General features: G+C 51.9%; 1 protein-coding gene and 1 long non-coding RNA gene across 3 annotated transcripts in view; one reads left to right on the top strand and one right to left on the bottom strand.

Moving 5' to 3' along the window:
- Positions 1-10,464, top strand: part of LOC143834902 (uncharacterized) — a 50,752-nt gene extending 40,288 nt beyond the window's left edge. The window contains exons 3-4 of the long non-coding RNA XR_013229927.1: positions 8,880-8,999; positions 10,154-10,464. This is a non-coding gene — a long non-coding RNA (uncharacterized LOC143834902). The remainder of the gene's footprint in view (positions 1-8,879; positions 9,000-10,153) is intronic.
- The window catches only part of PALM (paralemmin), a 49,764-nt gene that overhangs the window by 8,336 nt on the left and 21,423 nt on the right, over positions 1-20,005 (bottom strand). The window contains exons 2-8 of one of the 2 annotated variants that reach the window (XM_077331803.1): positions 16,648-16,696; positions 13,886-13,966; positions 12,631-12,761; positions 8,367-8,457; positions 6,342-6,363; positions 5,790-5,828; positions 700-831 (exon numbers count right to left, since the gene is read on the bottom strand). In XM_077331803.1, coding sequence (XP_077187918.1) covers positions 700-831; positions 5,790-5,828; positions 6,342-6,363; positions 8,367-8,457; positions 12,631-12,761; positions 13,886-13,966; positions 16,648-16,696 — 545 coding nt within the window. The remainder of the gene's footprint in view (positions 1-699; positions 832-5,789; positions 5,829-6,341; positions 6,364-8,366; positions 8,458-12,630; positions 12,762-13,885; positions 13,967-16,647; positions 16,697-20,005) is intronic. The other variant, XM_077331804.1, reaches the window with a different exon arrangement.

Raw genomic sequence — 20,005 nt, 5'->3', positions numbered from 1 at the left:
GCTATTCTTCGTTTGATCGGCCCAACAACCGCGTGCTGTAGATCGGGCTGAGGGTCTGTGTCTGGTCCCAGGTACCATAGCGGAGCAAAGGTTCAATCCCCAGGCCTTCTCAATCAGGGTTTCATGAAAACCTGGGATTTCTTGGCGGCCCCAGGTTTGCTGGATGGGTGGGAGTTATTTTTATTTTTAATATCTTTTAAAAATAGCTTCCTCGGGAGGTGGTGGGTTCTCCATCTTTGGAGATTTTTAAACAGCGGCTGGAGAGCCATCTGATGGAGAGGCTGATTCTGTGAAGGCAAAGGGATGGCAGGTTACAGTAAATGAGCGATAGGAATGTGAGTGTCCTACATAGTGCAGGAGGTTAGACTAGATGACCCAGGAGGTCCCTTCCAACTCTTCCATGATTCTAGGATTCTACGGCTAAGTGAAGATCAAATTGCGGTAATGAACTACAAATGATCGAGGCCATGCTCAGCTTGAAGGACTGTGCTTGACTGCCCAAAGTAGTGTTAAGGTTTAAAACTCTCGTCCTGCTAAAATCGTAAGTCATGCATTGGTGTTCTTCTGCATATTTCTTTGAGCGCTGGCTTGAGCTGTGTTTATCTGTTTGTATTTTAGTTCTCTTTCATGCCCTTAAAGGTCATCCGTATCTGTAGGCCAGGGCTGCCCATGCGCCTGGGGTGCTCCGTGGGTGCGTACCTTTCATCTCGTCCTCGTACACTTTGACCCCCTGGACAGAGCGGTCCTTGGGGAGTCTAGTGGTGCTGGACAGGACCTTGGTCTCCCCAGTAACTTTGTCTTTTTCCACCGTGATTTCCACAGAGTACATAGCTGGGACACAAACAGGAGAGTGAGCACCCAGATCCCTCACACCTCCGCCCCACCCCGGGCTCAGCAGTGAAGCGGCTGGGGGGTGGGCCAAAGTGCGGTGCAGCGGGATCTGGGAGGCACACCAGCAGGCGCAAAGGGGGAAATGGGGCAAGCAGCTGCAAAGAGGGACGGTGAGCAGCAGGGGTTTGTCATCCTCAGTTGGGCGTTATGCTCCTTCCCAGAATCCTTTGTGGGCCTACAGGTCAGTCGGACACTCCTACCAGCTCCTTGGAGCCTCCAAACGAAATGAAAACAGCCGGAGAACGACTCTCTCCTCTGTCTTCTAATCAATCAAAGCGCAGATGGGTAAACAAAAGTTTTCGTTCTTCAGAACTTCATCGGTGACTCAATAATCGAAAGGATTCTCGCTCAATACTTTCTTGTGGCTCCATCAGTATCCAACTATTTTCACAGGAATATTTGTTAATGGGGGACCGGGTAGAAATGCACAATTGTCTGACTCCCGTTCGTCCGTCTACCCGGTCCCCTATTTAAAAATATTGCAGTGAATATGGTCGGATACTGATGCAGCCACAAGAAACTGTTGAGCGAGAATACTTTCGATAACTGAGTCACTGATGAAGTTCTGAAGAACAAAAACGTTTGCTTACTGGTCTGCATTTTGATTGATTAGAACAGCGGTAGTCAACCTGTGGTCCTCCAGATGTCCATGCACTACAATTCCCATGAGCCCCTGCCAGCAAATGCTGGCAGGGGCTCATGGGAATTGTAGTCCATGGACATCTGGAGGACCACAGGTTGACTACGCCTGGATTAGAAGACTCAGAGAAAGACTCATTGTCCGGCTTTTTTCTTTTTCTTCGGGGAATCAACCAGGCTGACGAGTCTTGGGTCGCGTTATCTTTGGAGCAGCATAACAAAACAAAACAAAAAAAAAGACGAAAACTCTCTGTCCCAATATACTTACAATGAGGGTTGCCAGCTCCAAGCTGGGACATTCCTGGAGATTTAGGGGTTTCAAGAGGGAGCTCAGCAGGGTGTCATGCCCCAAAGCCCACCCTCCCCTTTTCTCCACAGGAACTGATCTCTGTAGTCCAGAGGTTTGTGGCAAATCTGGGAGAACGCCCAGGCCCACCTGGAGGTTGATTTGGCAAAGGGGAACCCGACAAGAGAGCAGGCTGCCACCTTGCTTGAGCAAGGAACCAGAGGCAGAGTTTGGGCTGGGACCGAGCGGGCTGAGGTGTAGCAAAAGAAACCCAGAGGGGAGGGAGGTGTGGCGATCGAGGGAGGAGACAGCCGGAGAATCCGAGGCCCCCACCCCTTCCTGGCAGACAGCTAAAATGTCCGATTGCAGAGATCCCGCCCGTTGTCCGTCCCTCCTGGCCTTGCCTAAGGCGGCTCGTGACATCTGATTGAGCGGCTGCAGTGAAGCAGTGGCAGCGCTGCAAAAGGTAAGAAGCCCATGCGCTGCCAGGCGGGGTTGTGTCAGCCGGCGGCAGGAAAGTGTGCGAGGGACAAGCATGCTCTTTGCTGGGAGAGATTTTCCTTCAGAGGCGGTAGGAGGCCAGGCGGTCAGCAGGCAAGGTGGGCAAAAGGAAATGAAAAGCAATTCTACAGGGCAATCTCCGGACGGAAGCAAGCTCTGCGAAGCTCTGAAAACTAGTTTGACCTAAAGTTCCCAGGCCACACAGAGCTCAGTGGGGACGTCCCTTGGAGACAGGCTTCCACATTTTATGTAAGCCAAGAAATGGCAAACCTTGGTATTTACAACAGTCAAAGCTATGACATACCCAGGACTCAACAAGGACATAGGTTTCTTATCTCATTATTCATGCTAATCTTGTTCAATTCATGTATCCTCACTATTTTATTTGCGATAATGTGACTCTAAGGTAATGGCAATGTAATGGAATTTTGAGTTTGATTCCCTGGCCTTGGGTTAGTTACCAGCAATTCCCTGGCTGGAATGTCTCACAGTTGTACGGAGACAGATGGGGCAAGCAGCATATGTGCTTGTTCCCGCCCCTGGCCGTCAATGAAACGGAACAGCCAATGGGTGGTTGTTATCATGCTCCCGAAAAGACCCTTTCCCTTTAAACACAGTTTAAAAAAAAAGCACACATGTTGCAACGAATATGTGTTGATTCGTTGCAAGGAGAGAGGCCCATTTAGCTGGTGTGTGAGCTGGCGATTCATCGTTACCACGCTCCCCCGAGTGGAAAATAACCCCCCCCCCCGCACAGGCGCACCTTTTGGCCAAAATTAAAGGGAACTGGCGAACAGGGGGCTGTGTTGTGCTTGGGGACTTAGGGGAGCTTCCTTGCTTTCCCCGCTCTGAGGGGAAAAAATGGCGATCGCTTTGCCAGAAATTCGGAGGAGAGAGCCAGGGGGAGGGACTTTGTTGCAACCGCTACATTGAGAACACACATGTCTTTTTCGCAAGTGTTGCAGGTTGTTGGCAAGAGTGTAGCATTTTTCTGAGGGTGAATCCACTTTTCTGGATTCCCCGGAAATCGCTACAACGAAGTGATTTTCGCGCTAGTGTTGCAGGAGTGTTGCAGATTGCTCACGACGTCATGCGGAACGTAGTTTTAGCGGCGAAAACAAGATGTAAGACTAGTGCTATATTAAAGTCGTGCGGAATGGCCCTCAGTGTACACCATTGGGGGCGGGGGGGGAATGACAACGACAATTCATCCCGTTGGGATTAATCTGTGAGGCATTCCTGAACGGCGGCAGGCCGGCTCCCTGCCTTATCTTGTGATCCTGACAAAAGCCCTGCAGGGTGTGTCTGGAGAAGGTGGGGTAATGCATTGGTGGAATAACCGGTTAACTGCTATGGCTCTTTTTCACCCACCCCTCGCCTGTCGTGGATGTGGGCTATGCATGTGCCCTGCTCCCCCTCCCCCCCCCCGCCCATGAATCAAGGGGAGACCGAAAAGGAGGTTATATAAATAATGTTGGCCCCTAAAGCAGGGAAAGTGATCGACTGCTGCAGCTGCCCAGCCAGCCTGGTGCAAAAGGGGCCGCTCCACCCTTTATCACCGAGGGGCTGTTCGTGGCTCCCAGCCACCAGTCAACCCTGCTTTCCCAAGGCTGGCTCCATTTGCCGTCCCATCCATCGGCCTTCCTTTGACTTTGCAATGGCTGCAGCTCAGCCCTCTGTCCAGGCAAAAGCCGTTCTGATTGGTGCTAAAGTGAAACGGGACGGAGAAGGGGGAATGCAGTTGGGGGCACTCTCTCTCCAACCTTCCTTCCCCTCCCTAAGCATTGGGCCACGGAACTTAAATTTCGGAGATTTCTCTGACGGAAAAAGGAGGGAACGGCAAAGTTTTACGGGCAAGTGGGCCCAGAGTTTAGGGCTATGCTCTCCTTACGAAATACTCCAGGAAACAAATGAATGGGGCAAGAATGGCACCAGATCCAAATTCAGAGTGGCTGGCCCACAGAGCAAGGCAGAAAGAGGCAGGGCATCTCCCCCCAAGTTGCTCATCTCCCAGCACCTGCTGTTTGATGGTAGACTGCTCTTGAACGTGGAAGACCCATTCAACTAGCTCCTGGGACTTCACAGCCACCCACAGGTGATTGGCTTCTACAGGTGTAATAATTAAAAAAAAAATTTTGTCATCAAGTTGTGGTCAACTTACAGCCTCATGGGGACTGTAGTCTATGGACATCTGGAGAGCCACAGTTTGGCCACCCCGGCCATAAGGTTTTCGAGGCAAGAGACATTCAGAGGGGGTTTGGCCTTGCCTGTCTCTGTACCACGACCCTGGACTTCCATGATGGTCTCTCATATAGACACTGGCCAGGGCTGACCCTGCTTGGCTACGAGTATCTGATGCGATCAGGCTAGCTGAGGCAGCTAATTAAATTGTGCCGTGTTCAGAAGAGGCAGAAGAGTTGGTTCTTATATGCCGCATGTCTCTACCCAAAGGAGACTCAAAGCAGCTTACATTCTCCTTCCCTTCCCTCTCCGCACAACAGACACCCTGTGAGGGAGAGGAGGCTGAGAGAGCACTGAGATTACTGAAGACGAAGAAGAGTTGGCTCTTATACGCCGCTTTTCTGTACCTGAAGGAGGCTCAAAGTGGCTTACGGTCGCCTTCCCTTTCCTCTCCCCACAACAGACACCCTGTGAGGGGGGTGGGACTGAGAGAGCCCTGATATCACTGAAGAAGAAGAAGAGTTGGTTCTTCTATGCCGCTTTTCTCTACCTGAAGGAGGCTCAAAGCGGCTTACAGTCACCTTCCTTGGCATCTCTCCACAACAGACACCCTGTGAGGGAGGTGAGGCTGAGAGAGTCCTGATATTTCTGCTCAGTCAAGAACAGCTTGATCAGTGCTGTGACTAGCCCAAGGTCGCCCAGCTGGCTGCATGTGTAGGAGCAGGCCAACAAACCCGGCTCACCAGATTAGAAGCCACCACTCTTAACCGCTATACCAAGGCTGGCTCTCTTAATTTCTTTCGAAAAGGTGAAAAAGAAATATTGGATATCAACTCTTCCCTGATACCCTTCTCTTCTTATCCCTGATGTTTATATAGCTCCTCAAAGGGTAGAAGAAATAGCACTCTGGACATGCTCAGGGCACTTCTGTCTTGTCTGTCCATTTAAATCCTGACATGGAAAACATCACCTGTGGCAGAGTCCCAGCACAGGTTTATCACCTGGCAGACTGAAATTAATGTACGACAATCCACTTAAAGTGCATGTCACCTAGCAGCAAGCGACACAAAATACAAAACAGCAAAAACGACACTGCCGGAGTGCAGACATCGGGGCCCGTGCCCCGCCCACTGTTCTTGCAGCCTGAGGGTCGTTTCCCCCAGGTGCTGGCAACCGCAGGCCAAGCATGCCAGGTGAAAAGCGCAAAGCCTTGCCCATCCCTCAGGCAACAGGGTTAGAACAAGCGCCTGGTGGGGAGGAGAGGGGAGCTGAGGGACAAAACGCAACGTACCTGCCTTCATCATGCCACCGGCTATGGGGCTGTTGGAGGCTTTGGGTCCACATGGAGGAGGGGGAAAGAAGAGAGAAAGGGAGTTATTCCTTGGAAATGGTCAGGGGGCATCTATGCCTACTTGCACATCCGTGAGAAACTGCTGAGACCCTGGGAAGGGATCCCCCATGGGGCAGAAGTGACGGCTGCCACGCCTCTCTCGTCAACTGGAGCCAGAAGTGGGGTTGGTTGGAGCTCCCTTGCAAAATCCTACCACCCTGAGCATGCAGGGCTCCAACTTAGGGACTTGCACAGCAGCCCACCCCCTCCCCTCTCTCCTTTTTCTTGTCATACCCAGCCACCCCTTGCCCGAAAGGAGCAACTGGACACTTGCTCTCCACTGCCACCGTTGTGGGTGGCCATGGGTGGTACTGCAGCTAGCTGAACAGCACAGATTTCCCAGGAGATAAAGGGTTTGGCTGCCCCCCTAGACAGCTTACCTCTCTGTTCTCAAAACGTAGTGTGTGGTTTTTTGTTTTTTTTTAAGAGTACAATTCATGCAATTAGACTTACGCTTGGCTGAGCCCAGAGGAGTCTGCAGAAAGAAAGAGAAGACGCGTTAATTGTGTGCATCTGGTTTCACCCTCACAGAAGTCTTGTGACGTAGGTCAGAGAGAGAAGCTATCCCCAAAATAGCTAGGTTTGAGTCCATTAGCACCGAGACCAGGCGTGGCCAAACCTTAGTTCTCCAGTTGTCCATGGACTACAGTTCCCATGAGCCCCTGCCGGCGCATGCTGGCAGGGGCTCATGGGAACTGTAGTCCATGCACCCCTGGAGAGCCACCGTTTGGCTATCCCTGACCGAGACCAACAAGTTTTTGGAGGTATAAGCTTTTGTGAGTCAAGGTGCCATCGGATATTTACTGGCCTCGAATCTATTTCTCCTACTCCAGTTCAAGATGGCTACAGCCATCTTCTCTTCAAAAAGCGCTGTGCTAGCCGTTGCCCCCTGAACGAACTGCACAGTAAATTGTTTCCCTTTTGCTACTCCTCAGTCTCCCGCAAGTCGGGTCTACGGGGGGCTTCCCTCCTCTATCGGCAAGGCTTTGAGAAAGGGAGAAAATGTCGGCCTGCTCCCACCACGTGAACATAAACTGAGGCCTAATCCAGCGCCGTTTCCCACAGTGGCTGACGAAGACGGTCCCACTGACAGCCTAGGCCACAGCCTCTCTCCCTGGCAACAGAGGGGCATTGCCTCTGGACACGGAAGGCGCTTTAAGTAGTGATGGATAATAGCCATTGATAGCAATATCCCTGGTGACCTTTCTCAATCCACTGGCAAAGCCATCTCAGCCAGTCGTCATGGCGACGCCGGGCGACAGTGAACTACGCACGTTAATCATGCCTCGGAGAAGGGACGCTTCCTTTCCTGCGCCCTGAATAAAGTGCCTATTGTGCCACTGGGAGCCCACAAGTTCTAGGATTACAGAATGTTTTTCCACTGCACCTATACAGAATACGAAACACCTGTGGGGTGCGGAATCGGGGGTCCTAGGTTTTGGATACTCAAATGTACACTCTATCAGGGTTGGAAATGTTACTGGGCGGGGGAATTTAGGATGGCATTCATGTTTTGAGAGCCAGTGTGTTGCAGTGGTTAGGCCAGAGATTCCAAACCAGGATTTCGGGGACTCCTGGGGTTATGCGGCCTTTCCCAGAAGCTTGGATGGCCACTGACATCACGAGACGTCACTGGAGCCCACGTCTCCTGTGGCTCTACAGGCCCAGTCTCTCTCTCCACAATGGAAATGGAGCCAGCTTGGTGGAGTGGTTAGGAGCATGGATTTCTAATCTGTCAAGCCGTGTTTGATTCCCCGCTCCTCCTCCACAGGCATCTGGGTGACCTTGGGCTCACCACAGAAATCATAAAGCGGTTCTGGCTGAGCAGGAATATCAGGGCTCTCTCAGCCTCAACTCCCTCACAGGGTGTCTGTTGTGGGGGAAGAGGAAAGGGAAGGCGAATGTAAGCCAGTTTGAGACTCCTTCAGGCAGAGAAAAGCGGCATCTAAGAACCAACTCTTCTTCTTCAGTAATATCAGGGCTCTTTCAGGCTCCCCTGCCTCACAGGGTGTCTGTTGTGGGGAGAAGAAAGGGAAGGTGATTGGAAGCCGCTTTGAGACTCCTTCAGGTAGAGAAAAGTGGCATATAAGGACCAACTCTTCTTCTTCTTCTTCTAAATGACTGATCAATCTGTTGAATGGCTCCCGCATTCTCTGGCACATCACCACATCAGGTGATATTTCAGGGATTCCTCCACAATCAAAAGGTTGGGAAATGCTTTGGACTTGGATTGTGGAGAGCCAAGTTCACACCTCCACTCAGCCTCTAAGCTCCTTGGGTGACGCTGGGCCAGGCGATCTATCTCAGCCTAACCTACCTCACAGGATTGTTGTGAAATAAAATGGCGGAGAGGAGAATGACATAGGCTGCTTTGGGTCCCCACAGGGGTGAAAGGAGGAGACGAAATACAAGTAAACGGAAGGCAGCCTCTTTGGAGTAAGGGTAGGAGTACGAATATCCTAAGTTGAAACTCCTGACCTTTGGTGAATTGGTGACCTCCTCCGACAACGTGTCTCTGGTGGAAGATGCCGAGACTCCATTTTCAAATAGTTCCAACTCCTTCTCCAACCTGGAACGAGAGGAGATTTGGCTGCTTAAGAGCTCCTAACTGGAAGACAGCAAGATGGAGTGAATTCTAAAGTGTCCTGGGTTCACACCAAACAGTAGACCTTCTACAGACTTGGATGGGGACAGCCACCCCTGCTTCTCCCACGAGGAAGCCGTGGACCTGGTATAGGTGTCTTAGTTCGCAAGGTAACGGAGGCAGAATTCATGCCAAAGGAAATCACTGCACCCAAGACTTTTTGAGGGACATCCAGGAGGGGCATAACAGTAACCGCCATCAAGATAGCTGGGCCCAGTGGGGAGGGTCCTAGAACGCCAATTATAAATTAAAGAATTAAAAACTCACAATTGATCTATGGCAACCCCCATGGGGTTTTTAAGGCAAGGGACGTTCAGAGTGATGTGTGATTCCCTCTCTTCTCACAGCAAGACTTTGGCTCTCTTCCCTCCAAGTCCTCACCAGGGCTGACCCTGCTTAGCTCCCAAGACCTCATAAAGCGTGGACTAGCTTGGACTGCCGCCCTTCTAAAGGGGTACGGGACTGTGGTAAGTCTGCCGTGTCTTGTGCATGATGTCCTATATTCTTCCCTCCAGTGATCTTAGCTGCTCCTGGAAGGAAGCTCGCTCGCTGGAATACTTTGGCTGCTACAAAATAACCACAAGGAGTCTTTATCCTTTCGCTCGTTTATTTGATTTTATTATTTCGGTAGTTTTGCAAAGTTGTTCACTGCGCCTCCTTTTTTCTTTCTTTCTGCTACCCTCTTTTTAAAAGTTATGCACGTTTTCATTAATAGCACTCATGCGCCAACACACGCACACCAACAAAACAATTGGGCTAAGTTGTTTTTGTGCGTGTAAACGGCATCGGGGCAGGTGACTGCCTTTCTATGCAGAGTCTTTGGTGGGCTCACTTCAGAGTAACGACCCTGTTTAGCCTCCGAGATCAGATGAGATCTGGCTGTACTGAATCACTTTCCCTCCTTGCCACGTTGTTTACAACCACAAAAACATCCGTTTCAAATACCAAGCAAGCAGCTACCTAGCTTGGTGTAGTGGTTAAAAGTGGAGGCCTCTATTCTGGAGATCAGGGTATATTTCCCAGCTCTTCCTCCCTCTGTAGCCAGCTGGGTGACCTTGGGCCAGTCACCATTCTCTCAGAGCTCTCTTGGCTTCACCTCCCTCACAGGATGTCTGTTGTGGGGAGAGGAAGGAAAGGCGATTGGAAGCTGCTTTGAGATGCATGAGGGATGCTTGGTGACCTTGGGCCAGTCCCAGTTCTCTCGGGGCTCTCTCAGCCTTCCCTATCGCACAGGGTGTCTGTTGTGGGGAGAGGAAGGGAAGGCAACTGTGAGCTGCTTTGAGACTCTTTTGCATAGTAAAAAGTGGGGTACAGAAAACCCAGCTGATCTTCTAATCAACAGGAGGGAGGAGTTTAAAAAAACACAACAACAAAGGCCCAGATTTTCTATGCCAGGTCAAAAATAGACTTTAAACAAAGTACAAGAAGGGGAGAAATGTTGCATAGAACAGAAAGCTGTAGACTTGAAAGGTTTGATAGATTGACATTTTCTTTCTGATCCATTTTGATTGATTGTGTCACCCTAAAAAATAAGTAAGCCTGATGATTTTATATTCTCTCTTGCTACTGACTGGAGTTGCCTGGATTCATAGCAATTATTCCATTCTCTTATCTTTTACAGGTTCTTATATTCAGAGCCTCCTGTGGCGCAGAGTGGTAAGGCAGCCGTCTGAAAGCTTTGCCCATGAGGCTGGGAGTTCAATCCCAGCAGCCGGCTCAAGGTTGACTCAGCCTTCCATCCTTCCGGGGTCGGTAAAATGAGTACCCAGCTTGCTTGCTGGGGGGTAAACGGTAATGACTGGGGAAGGCACTGGCAAACCACCCCGTATTGAGTCTGCCATGAAAACGCTAGAGGGCGTCACCCCAAGGGTCAGACATGACTTGGTGCTTGCACAGGGGATACCTTTACCTTTATAATCTATTCATTTTGCTGGCTGCCTTGTGTATTTCGTTTTTTGTCCATGTATGTGTGTCAAAATTGGACCCAGCTTTTTAAAAGCTGCGCAACAATAAATGCTTATATAATTTCATAACAGGTTGTCTAAACTGCACAAACTTCCAAATCTTCTGATCCTACCTAATTCTAGTTAGGTTTTTTTGCTTTCTGTTTCAGAGACAGACTTTTCCAGCAGATGTTTAAAAGGAGATGAATGAGGGCCCCCAACATTTTGCATACAGAGCTTCAAAGCTACCGCCAAGAAGTCCCAAGTTCTTGGGCCTTGCTTGTGAAAAGGCAAACAAAACAGGGACTTGGGTCACTAGATACAAACAGCGTTCCTAACTGGGGAATTCTGGCAAAGATCTGTTTGCCAGAAAATCCCAGGAAGTGTTACATATTTGCAACGGTTCATTCCAATTGGTGCAAGAGAGCTGTTTTTGTTGAACTTCGACTGTCCCCGCCCCACTGATGCGCCTGGACAGCCTCTTGAAAGGACTCTGGGGAAACCTCTGGGTCTGATCTGCACTCAGAGATCTGAGAGAAAGAGAGAGAGAGAGCACATTTCCACTGGCTTGGGGCGGGGGGGGGGGGCTTGCTCTGGCTGCTCTTTCGGAGCAACGCAGGAGTTGCCAGGAACACTCTGTGACGGATCATCGTGCAAAGGGACGTGCAAAAGAAGGGGCGGGGCAGAGGGTCAGCTGCATTGTTGTTCCGATTTCATTTCCAGCCCGGTGCTTCGAGGAGCCAAGATCTCACTTTTGCAGGCTTGCTGCTACAGAGATGTGGACAGAGCTGAAGAGAGGGGCCAGGGTGAGAAAGGGGACCGCCTTTGGCTTGATGAATTTTGACCAGGGGAATCCAGGTTTCAATCTTCCACATGAGGGTACCATGCTCCTGGAACTGGTACAGCTCTCCAGACAAGGGGTGTCAGTTCCAGCTTGGGAGGATGGGCTCGAGAGCACCATAAAAGTCCTTTTCCTCCCCAAATTCCGTTCTGCCTAGGCTTCACCCCTGAATATCCAGGCATTACGCAAGCCAGCGTTGGCACCTGCCCCACTATGCAGTTAACTGGGTTCCTTGCCGCCAGTCGCTAATCGCTCAGCAGAGTCTACCTCGCAGGGTCCTTAGGAGGATAAGCGCTGCGTGCAACTTTCAGCGCTCCGCTGTGAACGGGATGCAAACGGCTGTGGCGTGCTCATTCTTGAAATGCAATAAAGCCACAAATTGTAACTGCAAACAAAGTGTGTCCCAGCCCCTCCCATCTTGCCCCTCCTCTGGCATTGTCCAATGTGGGCACTCAGAGGAAGAGATGAGCCATAGAAAAATATATATTTGTGAGACGGTTGATAGAATCCTGGCCCCATCCTGAGAAAGGGCAGCCAGGTTTACAGATATCTGTGAATTAAGAGGAGGAAATTAAATCCTGGCAGAAGGGATCCATTTTAATCTCCCCGTTTGGTGCCTCAGGGGTGGACAGTGCTGATAAGCCACCCCTGACCCCATAGGGCTTGTCCAAGTTCTCTTAGAGCTGTTCTCACAGAGCAGTTCCCTTACAGCTCTCTCAGCCCTGCCTACCTGTCTGTGGTGGGGAAAGAAAAGGAGAGGTGTTTGTAAGCTGCTTTGAGACTCCTCTGGGCAGTGGAAAGTAGGGAATAAGAAACAAGTTCTACTTCCCTACTTCCAAGGAAAACCTATAAGAAGAGCCAGTGGTACAGCACAGGGGGAAATGCTACTAGGCTACTGCAGATGAGGTTGTTCTGCCATGCGCTCATGGGCACAATGCATGCTCAACGAGCAATGTGCATGCTCAGTGAATAACAGAGCACAGATGTTGCCCTTTTTTTGTTCTTGGGATCCGCAAGTCACATAAGTACAAAGACCCTCTATCACAGTGTGAAGCCCCCCCCCCAGGCCATGCAGCAGTAGGGGGACCCTGGAACCACGGTGCCCGTAGCACAGGCTCCAGGTGTTACTAGGGCCCGTTATGCACACATAGGATAATGCACTTCCACTGTGCTTTGGCAGCTGGATTTTCCTGTGCAGAACAGGTAGATCGACTCCTAAAGGGCATTGAATGTACATTATCGATTGTGTGCAGAATAGGCCTAGGATAAAATTGCTCCGGGGTCTCCCTGGGGAAGGGCCGGCCTGCGAATTACCTCTGGATGCTCTCTTCCAGCTCCTTCACCTTCAAGTCGTCCTGGTCCATCTGCTTCTTCATGGCTTCCCCTTCCTCCGCAGTGGATGAAGGAGCTCCTTCCAGCAGCCATCTTTCCCGCAAGGTTTTGGACTGGGAGGGAGAGCAAACCAAAGCGTGGGTGTCTGTGGGGGTGGGGAGCAGCCCGCTATTTTCCTTCATGCAAAACTGGTCGGGATCCAGGCCTGGCTGCATGTTTTGGTGGACCCAGGAGGAAAAAAGTGCCCATCAAAATTTTTGTATCCACACCCCACCGCCGCACCCACAAGTTGTGGCCATTGTGGGGCTTTTAATGCCTGCGGGACTGGAGTGTTACGCCCCCACGTTCTTTTGAGGCTGTTTGATGCTGGGGAGGGAAGGGGAGAGATAGAGCGCCATAGCCCCCCCCCCCCCTCTGAAGTGTCCCTTCCCTCCAGGGCAACTGATCTCTGAAGGCTGGAGAGCCAGGGGGGTTCTGGGAGGCCCCAGCTCCACGGAGGCATGGAGGCAAATAACATCACGGGGTCACACTGAGGTCCTTCCCCGCCCCAAATCCCACCCTCCCCTGGCTCTGCCCCCAAAGTCTCCAGCTATTTCCCAGCCCAGAGCTGGTCAACAGCATCCCACCAAGTCACTATTAAAGGGCCCGGCCTGTTTTGTCTCCAGGCTGTTGGCAACCCCATCTGCAAGGGGGATGCTCTCCGGAGGGGCTGCTTGCTCTGCTGCCCTCTCTCTTTACGAGACTGACCCACATCTCGGGTCGGGGTGGGCGCCAGATGGGAGTCTGATCATGCCGGACCACCCACCCCACCCTACCCCACCCCACCCGACTCTGGCCCTGCACGCTTGAAGCCGCCACCCTCCGTGTTCCTTGCTGAAAGGATGAAGAGACACGCTCCGCTCCGTGGGCGTTGCTTACGACGGCTCGTTTTTCGAGAAAGCAGATCCTAAAAATACACCGTGAACAGCTTGCCCAGCTGACGCCTCTCCCCGTGTCACGTCCGGGGGTTTCTTCAAAGTTGGCGCCGTGAGACACGGGAGTGTTAACACATCCCCCCAGCCGCCTTGGTTTTCCAGGTTCAGCTTTTGGAGATTATTCCTCCTTGAAGCTCTCCCTGCTCCGTTTCTGCCCTCAGAGGGTGATCCCCACCCTCCCTCCCTGGGGGGACCTCCCGCACCCCCTGGGCAGACCCCCCTGGGGGGACCTCCCGCACCCCCCCCGGCCTCATTCCGCTTACCTTCAGGTGCTGCAGCTGGCGACGGTCGTCTTCCAGCTGCCTGCGTTTGTTTTCGATCTCTGTTTGGCGCTTCCTCTTTTCCTAAATGATGGGGGGGAGGGGTGAGAAACAAGGACAAAGAAACAGGATTAGTACAAAGCAAAGTGCCAGGGGGCTGTAAGAATCCAGAGCAGCCAAGGAGACTTCAGGCTGGGATGGAATACGGGAGAAAAAACTACCCAGCGATGGGCATGGGAGTCGTTTTCTTTAAAAAATCCAGTTCTGTGTCGTCGTCCTCCACCTCCCCCCACCTCCCCCTAATGCTTAATTAAAGAAGAGCTCATGCCAGTTCTGCCTAGGGAGCAAAGGAGAGAGGGAAGCGAAGGAGGATGGAAGGGAAGAAAGCCGGTGAGAAAGCTCAGTCATCCCGAAAGCTGCGGCCTGAAGCAGTCAGGGGGGTTTCTCCTTTCTCCTTCCTTCCCCAGACCCTCTTTCCTAGTCCAGGGTCATCCTTAAGGGCAGAGGAGAAAGCTGCTCTTTGGGAGACACACAGCTCTCGGGAGGATGTCTTGCCACATTCTGAAGAAATCATTTCCATGTGCACTTCAATGCACTTCACGGTGGTTCAGTTGGGTCGCGATTCCACCAGAGGAGGGCTGGGTTTGGAACTGCCCCGCCACAGGCCATGACGAGCTAGAGAGGGAGAAAGGCAACCCCCCCCCCAAATCGGCTGCCTTGATTTCCCCATGGAGTTCAGTGGGGGCAGGTGACGGTTCGTGGACTTTAATGCCTCCTGGATAGGAGAGCTGGGATTTGAACCCGGGTCCAGGCCGCTCCACGGCAGTGACTGGTGACAGGACTCCTGACAATGGTGCCCGCTCTGAGTTTGGGGAGGGGATGGAGCTCAGGGAGGATAAAAGGTAGGGTTGCCAGGTCCAGGTTGAGAGATGCCTGGATATTTGGGGAGGGGGTTAGAGATTTCAGTGGGCTACAATGGCATTCTGTCCACACTGTGGCAGCCAGCCAGTTTCTCCAGGGGGACTGACCTCTCTAGTCTGGAGGGGAGATCTTAAACCCCCCATAGATAGAATACCTCAGGGACCCCCTCCAAATTAGCCATCTAATGCAGCACAAGAACCGCTGAATAATCTGGAGACCGGCTGCTGATCTAGGAGAGCTTCATTTCCCACCTGGAGGTTGGCGCCTTAGCCTCCCCTAAGCAAGCTCTGCTGGCTGGACTCTTGCACCCCGACCCCCTCTCCCAGGGGGATTTAAATCTAATTAGGGTGAATGGGCCCCTTCCCCTCCAGTGGGAGCCGATGGAAGACATTGGACAACAGTGGCTTTTTTTTTTTTTTGCCATAAATTATTGCTCTCCTTTCAGCAGGGACTTCCAAGGCAGAGCTGCTCAGGAAGCAAGCCTAGCCGGATGCGGGGCGAAACGCTCTCCCCCTCTCCCAAAGGCAGACAAGAAAGGCTTGAGGAAAGTGTTTTCCTGCCTGAAGGGCTGCAGGAGAGCTCCATGGAATCGGTGCCCGGGTTTGTGTCAGCAGGGGTGGCCAAACTGTGGCTCTCCAGAAGTCCGTGGACTACAATTCCCATGAGCCCCTGCCAGCATGCCCTAAGGTCTAAGCCAGGGGTGGCCAAACTGTGGCTCTTCAGACGTCTGTGGACTACAGTTCCCATGAGCCCCTGACAGTATGCCCTAAGGTCTAAGCCAGGGGTGGCCAAACTGTGGCTCTTCAGACGTCTGTGGACTACAGTTCCCATGAGCCCCTGCCAGTATGCCCTAAGGTCTAAGCCAGGGGTGGCCAAACTGTGGCTCTTCAGACATCTGTGGACTACAGTTCCCATGAGCCCCTACCAGCATGCCCTAAGGTCTACGCCAGGGGTGGCCAAACTGCGGCTCTTCAGACGTCTGTGGACTATCATTCCCATCAGCCTCTGCCAGCACAGTAGGGGCTCATGGGAACAGTAGTCCACTCCTGAGCTAGGGGAATCACCTTTGAGTTACAAGATCTGAGTTCAAATCCCAGCACAAAGCTGGTTGGAGACGCTGGGCATCAGTCACTTCAGCCTAACTACCGCTACGTATTGTAACCCGCCTTGAGCTGGTATGCTGAGGGTGGTGCGTAATTATTATTCTATTCCAGGGGTAGTCAAACTGCGGCCCTCCAGATGTCCATTCTAGCAGATCTCCACCTGGAAGTCGGCAGCCCTAGAATAGACTCTCTCATTCTTTCTCTCTCTCTCTGGAACAGTTTCCGGCCTGAAAAACATCCCCTTCCAATTCCAGCCCTGAACTTTTCCAGACCTTGGGGAAGGCTGGAGTCTCTTTGACTCTTCTTGGCGACTGGAAGTTGGCTGGGCTGCTTTGTCCCAGCGGCCTCATCCGTGTCCCCAGAACCCTCCAGTTCCTCCCCTCCTCCCTCCCGAACAATCCCTGCCTTTGTGCAGCCTTGTATCGGGCAAGGAGATTCGGAAAGCTGGCACCATCCGGTAGGGATGCTTCAAGGTGCCGGCCTCTAACCAAGGGCAAAGCCCACGGGTGGGGGAGGCGCACAAATAGCCGGGCGGAAGTCCCTTATAAGGTTGCCAGCCTCCAAGTCAGGCCTGGAGATCTCCTGGAACAACTATGAATCCCCGGACGACAGAAGGAACTGGGCTGCCCCCTCACTCCAAAAGCACCCTGCAGTTGCCTGTGCGGAATTCATCTAATGGGATCAGCCCCCTGCAAGCAACGCCAAGTGGCACAGAAGTCGGAATGAAAACCAGGGTCTCACCGCAATGGCCTGCAGTCTCTCCTGCTGGATGCTGCTACTGTCGGTCACCCTGGAAGGAGAAGAGGAAATGCTTCAGACCATTTGGAAGTCCAACAAAACAATGACAACATAGCAATAATAATAGTAGTCGTAATAAGGTTTTAAAGAGCCTCTTGTGGCGCAGAGTGGTAAGGCAGCCGTCTAAAAGCTTTGCTCATGAGGCTGGGAGTTCGATCCCAGCAGCCGGCTCAAGGTCGACTCAGCCTTCCATCCTTCCGAGGTGGGTAAAATGAGTACCCAGCTTGCTGGGGGGTAAACGGTAATGACTGGGGAAGGCACTGGCAAACCACCCCGTATTGAGTCTGCCATGAAAACGCTGGAGGGCGTCACCCCAAGGGTCAGACATGACTCGGTGCTTGCACAGGGGATACCTTTACCTTTACCTTTAATAAGATTTTGGTGTTGACCTGTAAGGCCCTTCGTGGTCCTGTCAGAATGAGTTGCTGTCTGAGATCAGGGCCCTGACTGAGCTGTGACAGTTCCGCAGGGCCCGTAAGACAGCGCTCTTCCGCCAGGCCTGTGCCTAAGGCCATGCAGGCCTCCCGCCTTTCATCCGCCCCCCTTTCTTCTCCGCTGGACATTCACTCCTGGCCAACAGCCGATCGGCAGGACAGATGGAAGGCGGCTGGGTGGGACAGGGTGGGGTACGGTGGGCGGGGCGAGGGGAGATTTAGGTTCGGAATTTTAATTGTAATATGTTTTAAATTTTGATTATGAACTTCTTAACTATTTTGGAAACAGCCCTGAGCCTGCTTGCAGAGAGGTGAGGTCTATAAATCTAACAATAATATAGTAATAATAATAAAATAATAACAAAAATATTACCATTCATCTCCATATGACCACGATCAGGAGAAAATGGTTACTTCAGAACAGGGGTGGACAAACTGTGGCTTCCCAGATGTCCACAGCTTGGCCACCTCATGAGAAGGAAGGACTCCCTGGAGAAGAGCCTAATGTTGGGAGCGATCGAGGGCAAAAGAAGAAGGGGACAACAGAGAATGAGGTGGCTGGATGGAGTCACTGAAGCAGCCGGTGCAAACTTAAATAGACTCCGGGGAATGGTAGAGGACAGGAAGGCCTGGAGGATCATTGTCCATGGGGTCACAATGGGTCGGACACGACTTCACAACTAACAACAACAATGAATTATAATTACCATGAGACCCTGCCATGCTGATGGGGGCTCATGGTTGTTATAGTCCACGGACATCTGGCTAACCACAGTTTAGTCAAGGTAGCCTCTATGCAGGGCTTGCTAAAGAGTGGCTCTCCAGGTATCAATGGACTACAATTCCCATGAGCCACTGCCAGCATGGCACTATGCCTTCCTGAGGTCCCTTCCTTCCCCCTCACCCCCCAAAAATCTGGTCTTTCCCAGCCCAGAGCTGGCAGCCATAACACAGGAGCCTGTGGGAAGAGGAACACCGAGAGTTCGAGCTGGATGGTGGGGCTACCGGGCACCCTCCTGACTGGGGTCCCCTCCCTGCAACCAGCGTTTTCCAACCGAAAAAAGAAGCCATTCCCAGGGAGCTGCAAACAAGCTGGCTTCAAGAGCTTAGTGCGACAGAGGCGAATTGCAGAGGGGCGGGGATGGACACTGTCGTGCGCGTCTGTGAGGAGGCCCATTGTGCTTCACAATGAACCGGACACGGAATACACACAGTGTGTGGCCTCACATCTTCCCTTCCTTCCCTGTCCCGTCCCTTTCTGCTGCACATTCCTTGCTGGAGGCCCTTCCTTCCACAGCCTTGTTCTCTTCCACAGGCCGTCCGGGGTGGGCGTGCGGATCTGTGCCTCTAAGGAATTCTTTTCATTCCCAGCTGAGAAATGCTTTTCCCTGGGGTTGCCAGCCTCCTGGTGGCGACTGGAGCTCCCCACCCACCATGGAATCACCGCTGATTTGCAGACTTCATTTCCAGAATTTATTATTCATGTATTTGGTTACAGCATTCATTTCACTTCTGAAGAAAAGGGCTGCTTGGGAAAGAACACAGGATGGGGCGGTATCCTTCTGAGGTCCTCGTCCTCCTGAAAGATTCCCAGGCTCCACCCCACCCAAGTCTACAGATCTTTCTGACCCTGGAGATGGCAACGCTACACTTCCCCCAGCCAGACAAGAGATGGGCACTGCCCTGCCCTGCCCTGCCCTTCCGTGTCCTGCCCTGTCACCTATCCAAGTGCAGAGCTCTTCAACAGCAGAAATAACTATAACTGAAAGCAGGATTGGTCAAACTGTGGCTCCCCAAATGTCCATGGACTACAATTCCCATGAGCCCCTGCCAGCATCACAGGGGCTCATGGGAATTGTAGTCCACAGACATCTGGAGAGCCACAGTTTGGCCACACCTAGAACCATAGAGTTGGAAGGCACCTCCTGGGTCATCTAGTCCAACCCCCTGCACCATGCAGGTCACTCACAACCCTATCGCTCATCCACTGTCACCTGCCACCCCCTTGAGCCTTCACAGATTCAGCCTCTCCGTCAGATGGCTACCCAGCATCCCTTTAAAAATTTCCAAAGATGGAGATCCCACCACCTCCTGAGGAAGCCTGTTCCACTGAAGAATCACTCTAACTGTCAGGAACTTCTTCCGGATGTTTAGACAGAATTTCTTTTAATTTCATCCCACTGGTTCTGGTCTGTCCCTCCAGGATAAGAGAGAACAATTCTGCTCCATCCTCCATATGGCACCCTTTTAAATACTTGAAGATGGTTATCAGATCCCCTCTCAGTCATCTCCTCTCCAGGCTAAACAGACCAAGCTCCCCCAACCTTTCCTCATACATCTTGGTCTCCAAACCCCTCAACATCTTTGTTGCCCTGTATAGAGGAGAGGAAAGGAGGCCAGCGCCCTCCTCTCCGCGCCATGGTGCTGGCTCCTACGTGATGCCTCTAGAAGACTAGAACTCAAGAGAACTAGTCTAGTATAGACTAACTGGTTGGCTGGACCAGATGGACCACTGGTCAGATCCAGCAGGGCTCTTCTTACATCCGCATGGTGAGAGGACTGGGTGAAACAATAGCTACAGACAAAATAACTGAGAGGGGTTTATCACAAAGTTAAAACTTTCCAAGTAGCCAAAACTGAGAGTTCAGAAGGACAAGCTGTAATGTGGTTAATAAAAACAACTCCGAGATTCGCATAAGGTGGATACTCGAAAACACCAGGCAAGGAGGGGTCAATTTTACCTAAAGAACATGGTTGTGTTTGGAATACAGGATGTTCATAAATCTACTCTGGCCAGCCTGAGAAGGATTCTCAATTATCCGAGCCAGGCAGAAGGCCCCTGCATACTGTCATACGGTCAAATGGGA

The sequence above is a fragment of the Paroedura picta genome, chromosome 4, assembly GCF_049243985.1.
Source record: "Paroedura picta isolate Pp20150507F chromosome 4, Ppicta_v3.0, whole genome shotgun sequence".
NCBI classification, from domain to species: domain Eukaryota; kingdom Metazoa; phylum Chordata; class Lepidosauria; order Squamata; family Gekkonidae; genus Paroedura; species Paroedura picta.
This window is presented reverse-complemented; position numbering and strand designations above follow the sequence as displayed.